The sequence below is a fragment of the Anas acuta genome, chromosome 9 (assembly GCF_963932015.1).
Source record: "Anas acuta chromosome 9, bAnaAcu1.1, whole genome shotgun sequence".
NCBI lineage: Eukaryota > Metazoa > Chordata > Aves > Anseriformes > Anatidae > Anas > Anas acuta.
The window spans coordinates 16517871-16529921 of NC_088987.1; the positions used below are offsets into that span (position 1 = coordinate 16517871).

At 37.0% G+C, this 12051-nt stretch overlaps 1 protein-coding gene across 9 annotated transcripts in view; it reads right to left on the bottom strand.

Moving 5' to 3' along the window:
* Nucleotides 1–12051, bottom strand: part of STAG1 (STAG1 cohesin complex component) — a 178315-nt gene that overhangs the window by 28942 nt on the left and 137322 nt on the right. For all 9 annotated transcript variants that reach the window (XM_068692780.1, XM_068692783.1, XM_068692784.1 and 6 more), the window contains 2 exons: nucleotides 7453–7540; nucleotides 5860–5940 (listed from right to left, as the gene is read on the bottom strand). In XM_068692780.1, the coding sequence (XP_068548881.1) occupies nucleotides 5860–5940; nucleotides 7453–7540 (169 nt within the window). The remainder of the gene's footprint in view (nucleotides 1–5859; nucleotides 5941–7452; nucleotides 7541–12051) is intronic.

Here is a 12051-nt window from a genome sequence, read left to right on the forward strand (position 1 = left end):
AACCGTTGCTTTGAAGATCTTTCACTTCCCAGGTTTCACCATCAGAGATTTCATATAGAGGAGGGCTCATCACAGCCATTAATTCGCACTGAGGCTGCTGGCATACCACTGCTGCTGACATTCCCTCCATGGTACCTACCTGTATCAGCTTTCTGATGGAAGACAGTGTGCCCTACAGAACAACATCTAACCTAAATCTAAAGAATCTACATAGTGCATATGCACCAATTTTTGATTATGATGGATGCTCAATCCATATGGCTCATTTCTAGTGTTAATTTCTTTTATTGCATCCTATCGTAAGATCTTGTTATTATTTGTTTATTGAAAGCCTTTTTGTGGCCCATATGCTTTTTCTGTACTGATTCACAACAGAAGACAGGTCTGCAAGTGCACTGAAGCAATCAGTATGTTCCTAAATCTCTGAACCTCTTGTAATTTTCAATAGACTTAAGTGTGGTTTTCTAATCTGGACTCTGAAGATCTGTAAGTTATATTGCCTTCTTACTCCTAATCATTCTTCTCTGTTAATAAAGGCAAGGAACCGTTTCTGCAACTGCATTACACCACGATTACATGACATGTTAGGTAGCTCTGCTCTCTTCTAAGTCACAACTTTGCACTGATCAGCATTCTTGTTTCCAGATATGTCTTCTACTTGGCTGCATTAAAATGCCTCTTTGCTTATTTAATTGTAATTTGTTTATAAATTGATCCACATTTTAAAAAGTTTTGCTTTACCTTCCCTCATAATTGTTAAAAATAATAATCACTTTTTAGCTGCAAATGGATTCCTCTTGGAACGCACCAGAAGCTGTTGCATTGTGTGATGATTTCCCAATTTCAACTTTTATCTAATATATTAACAAGTTTGGAGCTACTGAATATAAATTACATTAAATACACATATTAACCTGAAATGCAATGTGATACTAATGTCCACAGAAATTGCTATTTCAAAATAGTGTTTTTATCAGTCAAAAATGCAATCTTCTCAAGAACAGATTTCCTTGTTCCTTCCAGTCTCATTTGTTGGCCATGTTCTTTGTGTCCTTCAGCCTTGTACTGACTGTTTTCTATCAGCCATTCCAAGTATTCTACCTAGGACTGATGCTAGGCTTATACGTTTGCTATGTTACATAATCATATGATTTATACATTTAAGTATTGGTATTACAATCACTTCAATTTCTTTCTATCTATAGAAATTACTTTTCATCATAATTATCTTCCATTTAGATGCTAATGAATTCAAAAGAGAAACTAAAAGCTACAAAAAAATCCTAGATAAAGGTTAAAAATTGCATGTCTCCCATTTTTCTTTCTGTCAACAGCTGAATAACACCTAGGTACATGCTATTTATTATCCTCTTGCTTGCTGGCATGACAAACATTCAATTTGGAAAGTTAGAAACAGCAAAAGAAAGCCCCCCTGAACAGTGCAACAGAGCCATCTGGAACTTTGCTAAATTTGGAGAAGTCTCCAGACTACTATAGAGTGGTAATGATTTTTTTTTCTTTTTGCTTGCTTGTTTGTTTGTTTAAGAAAATGGTAAGGAAAAAAATAAAATTGATTTTCAAGTCTTTCACCACTCTAAGGCACACAGCCAAGGTTCTTGAGGTGTGATTACATGGTATGTGGGCTTCAGCAAAAAAAAAAAAATTGTATAAAAAATTTACTGTCCTCTAGGTTGCGAGGCTAAAGCCACAGGGTCACACTGTGAACTGGATTACTGAAGTGACCCAGGATAAAAATAATCCTTTCCAGAACTGTACAGATTATATAAAATTTAACTAGTACATGGAACAAGAATGAGCCACTAAAAGCAAGGACTTGAACTGTTTTTGCCACCAACTGTAACTGAACAACTGTGCTCTGTGCTCACAAGACTTAACTAAAATTTTGCAATTATTTTCTAGCTTTAAACTGAAGTTTTTTTTTTTTTTTTCCCCATCGAAGCTATTTAAAAATGCTGTACTTTTGCTAGTGGCATTTCTTCATATTTTACCATTGCCTTTCCTCTAAACTACTTGTATTGAGTATTCACTTCCTTCTTCTTGCAACTCCAATTCTTTGAGAGACATCACAATGTTCAAGAGCCCTTAGCTCTTGACGCTACTGGGGAGCACAACCTTTTGCATCTTGTGACTCTTTTCTTCCCTTCAGCATTTTGTGCTTGCTTTCATTGTGCCAATATAAATATGAGAAGTCACCAAGTCACTATGTTGTTCCTGAAATCCTTTAATTCCTCTCCACTAATTCCTCTGCCTACTAATCAGTTAGTAATAGCTATGCATTTGGCTAGTCTGGCTGCTGCTCGTTCAGAACTGTTTTGCCTTTGTCTTGCCTATGAATGCCTGCTCTACTCATCCTTTTTCTTACTGTTCTAAGATTCAGGACTCTATTCTTCTACAGATATTTTCTTTTCATTACGTACATGTACAGTGCATTGTACAATGGTCCCAGGCACCTGGTTTATTGCATGCATGCATAGATCTAGATGGAAAAAAAACCCTGTATAATCTAATACCTGTCTTCTAGCTCAAAACACTGGACTTGTTCCCCATGATCTACAGACAAGAGAACTCTCACTGGGAGATTATCAGTTTCCTTTGAAACTACCTTCAAGCCCCTTTTAATTTGAAGAAAGCTTTTTCTCTAGGCTACAACAGACCGGTCCCACAAATGGCACAATATAAATCACCTCCCCCCAGCAATGTGCAGGTTACCACGAAGAGCCCTGCTCTGCTCACCGACAGCCACGGTCCTGGCCTCAGCCTCTTCTGAACACTTACAAGACGCAAGTCCAACAATTAGAGCACCGCAGTAGGGATACTTCCAGGCATAAACATGTCATCCTTACCCGCCAATGTTTCCTTTCAGATTTTAGACACCAAGATGACACTACAGGATGCCATTTTTTTTTCCACAGCACACCTTAAAAAAGAGTTTTGAAATAACTCTGTCTCAACTCTGTGCTGTATTTAGGTTAACTGGTGGAATCTTATTTGGCAGAGAATTTGGACTTTCTTACTACTTCAAATAATCAGTAATTACAACCCTTCCATTAAAATGTCCTTAAAGTATTCTGTGCTGTTATCACTCTCTTAAGTATTATGATCAAAACTGCAGTCTGCAAACTGTATTACAGTGTATTAAAACTTTCTCCTTTTCTTTTACAGACAGCTTACCTGGTCTGTATCTAAATGGAAACCATAAAATTATTCTCACCTTATATTTTGTATTGAAATCTTCTGTTATTTTAAACCTCAAGGGCTTATGTGCCCAAAATCTTATATTTTTTTACAACTATATTCATTGGTCTATTAAAGATACTACTTCAGTCTACAAAGCATCACCTCCATATGTGCTTAGATGTATAGAAAAGCTACAGTTACAGCAAAGGACCACTAGAAAGGTAGATGGATCTACATATTACAATGTCAGAAATGTTCATTTAAGAGCCTGCATAACTTCAAAATGCTAATGAAATACACCATTCTTCATTCTGATATGCTCCCCATTAATGATTTTGTCTTCCCATATATCTTACTTCTGAAGTGATTGATTTCATTTAATGCCTGCTAACATAAGCAAGCCTAAATCATGGCAAACAACCACGGGTAAAATGATCTAACAGATTAAAGGATTGATACACTGCACTCTGGATTCGTTTACACAGTCACCAAATTAAAATTAAAAGTTTCATATAAAAACACATAGGACAAACACATGTGGGCAAAGCTGTGGCTCCTGGCCAGGTAGGAAGAGCTGAAGGACATTAATGGAGTGCTCTGTAGAACTAAGGATGCATTGATTACTTGATTACATTGATTACTTTTGTAGGTGTGGGGTGAAACCCCAAACATTAAAGTAATAAGAGCTCTCAAGCTTAGAGTGATTATGATTTTCACTGGGGATTCCAGAAACATAATTGACTTGTACTTCAGATGGTTGTTCACCACTGAACTTTCATAGTCTTTTAAATTCCTACGATCCACGGAATGACTAATATGAGTCAGAACAGAATGCATGAATAGTATTAGAAGCACATGAAAGGTCAAAGCTGTTTTTCATCCATTTCATAAAACAATGTATCACATAAATGTGTCCTATTTTGAAAGTAGGAAAAAATATACAACTGCACTGAGCTTGTCTGCAAGAAAAACCCATTCACCAAGGTAAAGAGCCTTTTCTTGTTCAGTTTAACTGGACCACCCTGTTGACATTGCAAACAACAGACCACATTAATACTTTGAAACCAAAATGCAAAGCTCTTGACCAGGTCTTGTGCAGATAGATGACATATACATTGGCTACTACCTGCATTTTATGTTAAGTATGCTTCTTTTGCTAAAATTTAGAGACAAGAAAACACAAAACCTCTTTTCCAGTATTGCTACTAGTTATCACTCTGCATTATCAATATTATACTGCACCATTTCACTGTATTTATTTAAAAAAAATGGAAAAATGTAGTGAAGGGAGATAATCTCACTGAATGCTCTGGGCTTATACAACCAGACCAGGGCAAGATAGCATCCACTGCTCAAAGGCCCAGAAAGCAGGAGGCCATAGTTGCTGGGAATCTTCAGGAGGGGGTAAGTCACCTAGCAAATCCCCAACAATCAGAGCACTTGGGGAGGAATTTAATAAAGCTGTTGAAGACAGCACCTAGGCTTGAATGGTCGACCAAAGTGCTCAAAGTTCTTGCCTCCTTGCACCCAGTACAGATAATCAGCAGTCCAGTTTTCTTTACTAGGGAACCATTAGAACAGGCTTTGGTGTGTTGGTTTTATGGACTTACAGGCTAATGTATTATATGGCCTCCTGAATTTTGTTTTAGTTATTTATCTCCTTCTGTCAAAGTGAAATTTCTCCCTAAGGAAAACAATGCTACTAGCTAGGAGGACTTGAGATGCTTTATTGTGATGAGATTCTGAATTCATTTAAACCAAACGGGATATATCCAGTCTTTCCAGGTATAAGGAATTGAAATGTGATACTAAATACTACTACCATGCCAAAGAGATTGAGAAAACACCTCCAAAATTCAGAATAAGTAGTAACAGTAATTCTTATTTTCTAGTAGCTTTTAAATGTCAATGTCAACATTGAAAAAAAATTACAATAGAATTATCATTTTAAGTACATAAAGCACTGATTTTATCAGTACTTTAGGATAGCACTTTTTGAAGCTGATGGAGAAGTACACTTACTATTACAGTTTTCACACAACTTTAATGTGATGCATTACTTCTGAAGAAGTCCTAAAAGACCAGGTATTGGCCTCTCACTGAGAAATTGCAAAGGAAAGGCCCTGGAAAAGCTAAGTATAATGATCAAGTTACATGTAACATTGTCCTTAGTGCATGACACTTGCATACACTTGCTTTTTATTAGTATTGTCACCTGACAGTAAGTCTACGTTTATATTTAGCAATATGAAGGACGTATGTAAAAGGTAAACAAGCTAAATACACAAAAATACTAAGCTATCTGTGGTGTACAAATCAGTAGCATTGCCTGCAACTGTTAGGCAAGCATTGTCAACTTATTCATTTATGCAAACTGCAAACTCACAATAAAGTGCATTAAGTATCTTCAGCAATAAAAATATAAAAATCAACTAGTATCAAATCCTGATGGAGACAAGCCTCTACTGTTTGTTTGGCTTACTGAGATATATGCATGATATTAAACAGATCTTAAAGTAGTGAGTAAGTCAAAACACAAACTTTGTATCAGCTTCACAAGGGCATGAAATGACTGTACTTGGTGGAGTTAAAAAGAATCAGGTCTTATGTCTTTTTAGGTTAAGCTGTGTTTCTTCAGCAAGGTTTGTATAATCTACTTACTTTGGAAGGGGAGCCTTCAGTGATTTTTACCAGCTGCCAGAGAATAGAGTAATGCGAACACTGCAGTGCCTGAACAACTATCTGTAACAGAGGAAACACAGAATCTGAGCATATTGGAAATACCAAACAAATCAGTGAAGTGTATGTAAAATGCATAACACATTTTGAGGAGAAAAACAGGAGCAGCTCTCAGATAGTATCTTTTGCTTTCAAGAGTCATGTTGGTGCAATAAGAAACTAGCCTATTACAATGAAAAAAATACTGTGGATATGCTAGGAAACAAAACAAAACAGAAAACTGTGCCTGGGAATACAGCAAAAGGTGACATCACAGCATGACAGATGTACAACCCAACATCTACATATCTCAGTTCAAAAGTATGTGTTTAAATACCTATAAATCTTACTTCACTCGTAAAAATGCCTTGAAATTTGTTCTGTTATCAAATGAACTAGTAGCCCAATTTTTAAAAACGAAAAAGAGTAATAAATATTTTTCTCACGGAAAGACAGGATTAGTATTTGTGATGTCCTAAAAAGCATCAATGTCTTTTTAAAATTTCAGTTCTATAACAGGTATTAAATATTCCACAATCTTTTCAGTATGAAGATGCTTCCAACAGTTAATGATTCTGTGCATACTAAGTCAAGTTTGTAACACCTTTTAGCTGCTTTAAAAGATGTTTTTTTTTAATATATTACTAAAAGCCAAACTGTTCCTTTCCAGCAAACTCCTTCCAGTGGACTGAGGAAAGAAATACTGAAGAGAGTTCAGGTTTCTGAAGTTTTTTTCAATGCCTTACAGAAGTATTTGAGGAGCTTACACATGTATCTACTAAGCCCAGAAGCTGAAAAGATGGCTGGCAGTTGCAAGAACATTTTTTTTTTTTTTTTTTTTATCTGCTGGCCCCTTCCCTCCAGGCAGCACGATTCCAGCATTAAGTAGCAAACACAGAGAGCAGAAGGTCCCACAGCTTAAAGCCTTGGCTTCGAAACAGGCATGTGGCAATGAGTTTGGCTAGAAGAGTCAGTCTCTATTATGGCTCCAGCTACTTTCACCTCCGTTGGCTGTGAGAAAAGCTTCAGACCTACCAACACCTCCTACCTCAAAAACACTTCAACAGATGTAATGGATTTTTTTTTACCTAAATGAAGTTGGATTAGAATTAACAAATGGCTTCTAACTGAAATGAGAAAGGTTCATGGTTTTCATAAGCATCCATTGTACCTTCAATGCACAATAACTGCAATAATTTGAACTGCAGCCAAGGTTTACAAATGATGGGTTTCTGTGTAAAAATCAGGATTTATGGAGTGCTTTTCACAGCCAGGAACATTAGTTATTTCTTACTTTACAAATGAGAAAGGTGAAAGGTGAGGCAAGTAGCTCAAAATCACACAGAGTAAAAAGAAAAAACAAGAGCAGTACCAAGATTTTCCACCTCCTGGGCAACCCTTCACTAGAAGAGTAACTTCATTTAAGACTCCACAATTTCCCTAAATAACTGCCACTAGTGCATTAATTTCTTGAACTTCTCTATCACTAGAGTCTTTTAAACACTGATGATGCAAGACACATGTTGCTGTTGGTACCTGTTCTGGCATAGCTCCGTGTTCAATTCCAGTTCTTAGTAATCTGTAGCAGTTACTGAACAGATCCCATTTTGTGAGATCATGAGCACTAGAATGAGAGATAATAAAGAGATTAGTTATATTTCTCAAAACTTCACATCACAGCAAGAATATACTCTGACCTGGCAGCTCAGTGAACAGTTTGGTATTTTTGCAATGCCGAGACAATAAAGCATGCTGACAAGGCAGCTGCACAATTAGTTCACATCATGTTAAAAGCATAAGTTAGGTTTTCTGATGATAGAGGAAAATAATATTCTACTACATTGGATTTCTGTAGGAAGGAGGTAAACTTGATGCATACCATGCAACTTCAAAGTTACTTAAATGTAGCTACAATCCCCTTCTCAGTGTTGCCTCTAAATCGTAATTGTTGCCTCTTTTGTTCTAAACCTTGGCAGAACTTCAGAATGCACTTCTCTGGCATGCAACAGCAACTATAGCCCAACTATAGTAGTGTATACTGAATAAAAAATTGCTTTAAGGAAAAATTACATAATCTTCTGCCTTATCATTTGGCAAAAAATATTATATTTTATCACAAAACATCCTGGAATATCTGAAGTCAGAATGATATACATGTATATGAGACAGAGATGGTGTTAACCACTCCCTCCATTCAGTGTTTCACATTTCAATTGTACCAACCTGATTTGTCAGGGAGAGGAATACAAACAAGATTAGCAACATTTACTTTATAGTCTTACACACCTCCAACAGCTTATGTTATAGTTTTTTAATAAAGAACTGAGAAATGCTAAATAAATTACAAAACATTAAGGTTACATGAAAGACAAGAATTATATTTCATAACAAATTTAGTTTTAATACTGTTCTCTAGTAGAGTAAAACTGAAAATTTAAAACCATTTATATGTTTACATGTATAACAGAGAATGCCACCTCAAAATAATAAAAAATATGGTGATTAAAATACTCACCTGGAAGAAGAAGGGATGCTCAGACTGAATTGGCTAGTATAAATTAGATAAAGCAGTCTCATCTGTCTGGCTCCCTTTCATCCCAGCACCTTCATCACCAAGATATGCTCACTTTTCCCACCCCTCTGCTTCTGCCCTGTGTTGGAGCTGCCTGACTTTGTTTAAATAATTAACTACCCTGCTCAGTGAGAAAGAAAAATTCTCTACTTCTGTAACGAACAGAGGGTGAATCAGGAGCTCTGAGATCCTGCTGAGACCCTTAGTATGAAATGCTTCTCAGTCTGGAGTGTGTTGGCCCCATAATCTGGAAAACCTCACTGATAAAAGTTTCACAGATAATGTAGCATTTAATGTCATTGAGCTGAAAATAAATAAAGTATGCTCTCTAGGGTTGTGCCATTAAGCAAAGGTGCATCTTAGCTTCTAATTAAGATCCATGAACAGAAGAAAAACTATAGGAAAATCTAAACGAAAGCAAAACAAACAATCCTCCCCCCCCTCTCCCCCCCCACTGCTGCAACAAAAAATCAACATCTCCCCCCCTTCTGGATTTATCTTCAAAGTGTGGAAGTAAAACGTTTTATAGATAAATGATAGGCTGTCAGAGAAATGCCTCTGATTAGTCATATAAAGCACACAGATCCTGCCTCAGCAAATCACAGGGTTGCTAGCAAGGCAGAGTTGTACCTCCTTAATTACAGCACTGTAATTAAAGCAGTAAAATCTCCTTGGTGTGCAGATGCAGATATCGCCATAGCTTACTCAACAGAGAATTCAAGATGAAAAATTGTCTCATGTCTGTGTTTTCATTTTAGAGCCCTTCCTGTCAGGCAGCTGTCACAGGGGGCATTCCCCATTATCCTGACAGCTGGGGGCACCTTAGCTTTTTGCTTAGAGCTTGGCCTTACAACTGTCCTCAGGAAGAGCTATCCAGCTTCCAAAGCTGAAAAATACTAACTAGAGACTATTTTCAGAGTGTTTTTTTTTCAATATAAACTTCCTTGAATAAAAGCTTCCACATTAAATTTAGGCATATTCTAGTACACTTTTTTCTCTTTTGAACTACTCAGCAACCAAAATGATAGTGAAAGATACACTGGACACAACCCAATCCTCCACAAAGGTTCAGATTTTCCAACACGGAGGCTCCAAGAATGAGAATTCATACAACACAGCATTTTCCTTATCTTAATCCCTTCCATTTCAGAGTCTTCCTGGACTACAGAAAACAAGGCCCAACACTTCATCAAAGGAGGTTTATTTTCATCCCTACGGGTAGCATTGTCTCCTGGGACATATTTCAACCAGAAAGTAGCCAGATGAAGTAAAGGTACCAGCGCCGCAGTGTTTCTGACAGTGTGGAAAGCAGCCTACAAAAATTCCTGGGAGAAGAAGTGATCTCTCTGCCCACGAAACTGTTCTCTTATTAACGCAGCACAAAGTCACAGAAGCAGTACCTGGGGCTTTGAACAGCTCTGCTGGATGCAGTCTTATTTCTCTACTGAGGTTTCATTTATCATCGTTTCTACTTCTTCCAGATTGAATAACTTAGTCTGAAGGAATCTGTTACAATGTATTGGTCAACTACTGGAAAAAAAAAGGTCAAGTGAGGGGTTTCTCTAACAGGAAGAGAATCTGATCATGAATATACCTATCCTGGGAAGAGCCCTGCCTGATCCTGCTTATTCTGATAAAAAGACAAGTCATGTCTGGAGAGTTACAATAGCCATCACCAAGCTTCTGAAGTCAGAGTGGAGGCAGGAAGGAATCAAATTCTGTATTATGTTTGAGGACTACTGGGCAGTAATACCAACAATCCTGATTTCTAAATAAGAAACCATGTTCTATATACAAGGAAGTATGGAAAAGGGCACATCCAGAGGAAAAGAGGTGATACTTGAGATTCATGTCATGGAATCAACTGGAGTGATTAAATAACAACTGCGGATATACAAACTGCTACAGCACTGATTGTGAAAGCTCAGATGAATTGAGCCTATTTGGAAAGAGTTTATATGGAAAGATTATTTCCATGTACGTAAGGACAGAAAAAAATGCTATAATGTCAGTGAGACCCTGGCAAAGAAAATAATCTTAGAAAACAAGCTTAGATGTTTACTCCAGGTGTTCTGTTCAGAAGACCTCAAAGAATTTATTATTACATTCTGAAAACCTGGAAATAAACATTGTAATGGTGAATTTCGTTCATATTGAAATACGAATATCCTTGTTTGATGAAGACCTCAATTATAAAGTGTGCTGCAAACTCTTTTTGAAGTAGCTTTCTGGCCTTTCCAAAACATCCATCTCCCATTGAATTGGTTGCACTGTTCCAGCATATAGGGAGATGGATCTTTTCTAGTACTGACTGACTTAATTAACGAACTTGATTTAAATTAACTTAAATGGGAGGAAAACTGCGCAGCGAATATGGTCTACAGAATATCCCTCCTGATCTTCTAAGGATCCACTTAAAAGTTAAGTCATTCCCAAGTGAAAAATCATCAGGAACTGATCCACTTGGAAAGAGGATTAGCTCAGGCTTGGGAAATCTCAGTACAGAAGGGTTTTTGGTCTGGAAGGCTTTTCTGATAATTCCTACCATGGTCATTCCAACCTTTTCCTAGAGTATGAAGAAGCAGTAACTACGAAGGAAATATAAGTACAAATAAGGTAAATTTCACTGAAACACAAGAGAGACTTGTTTCTATTCAAAGCCCCCAACACCTGCTTTCCTTTGTCAGAGCAGTTTTATAAGATCTGAAAGATTTGTTGTTAGCCTGCAACTTCAACTTCTTCCATTGACTTTGGCTTGCAGTAGATGACAGACAGTGACAGTATCAGACAAGAGCAACTGTACTTTGAGATCAGAATGCTCAATGCAACTTTAGAATTGAAGATCCTAACCTCATAGCTAAAGATTTGGCAAAAATTCTGTGTCAGATAGTATGATTGTTTCCCTTCACAAATAAGTCATGGCAGATGTAACATTCAGTAGAGTAATGAAAAGATTTCGTTACTTCTTTAGATGCAAGCAGATATTAATTAGAAATTCCCACTGAACTATAATCTTTATATAATAATTTGTTACTTATAACAAATCTGCTGAGAAATGATACACAGCTGCTCTTCAGCTCTTTTAAGATTTGATTCTTTTCTCTTTCCTATTGTTTAAAGATGAAGGTAGATGTCCCTTACCCTAATTTGTGTGTCATTCCACAAAGCTTTGTTTAGAATCTGAAATCTCTCTCTAGAGATCTGGAAACCTAAAGGAAAAAAATAAATACGGGAGAACCTCAAGGAAGTCTTTAGATTTGTGCTTTTTTCTTCACTGTGAACTACAGCTTTCACCAGTCCTCTCAGGAAAAGCAGAAGTGGCTCCAGTGTGTTACCAGGGAGACCGAAAACCTAATTTGCACGTGTCAGCCTGCTGCACTACAGAAATTAGACACAATTTAATGATCTCTGTGGGACTCCTGTTGAATGGAAACAGAGAGCAGACAGTTCAGAACCGTATCATACAGTGATCCAATACAGGATTCAAGATACGTGAATACTAAGCACAATTAGGAAAGAGAACCAAAACCCCCAAACCAAAACCACTAACCGGTATATAAAAG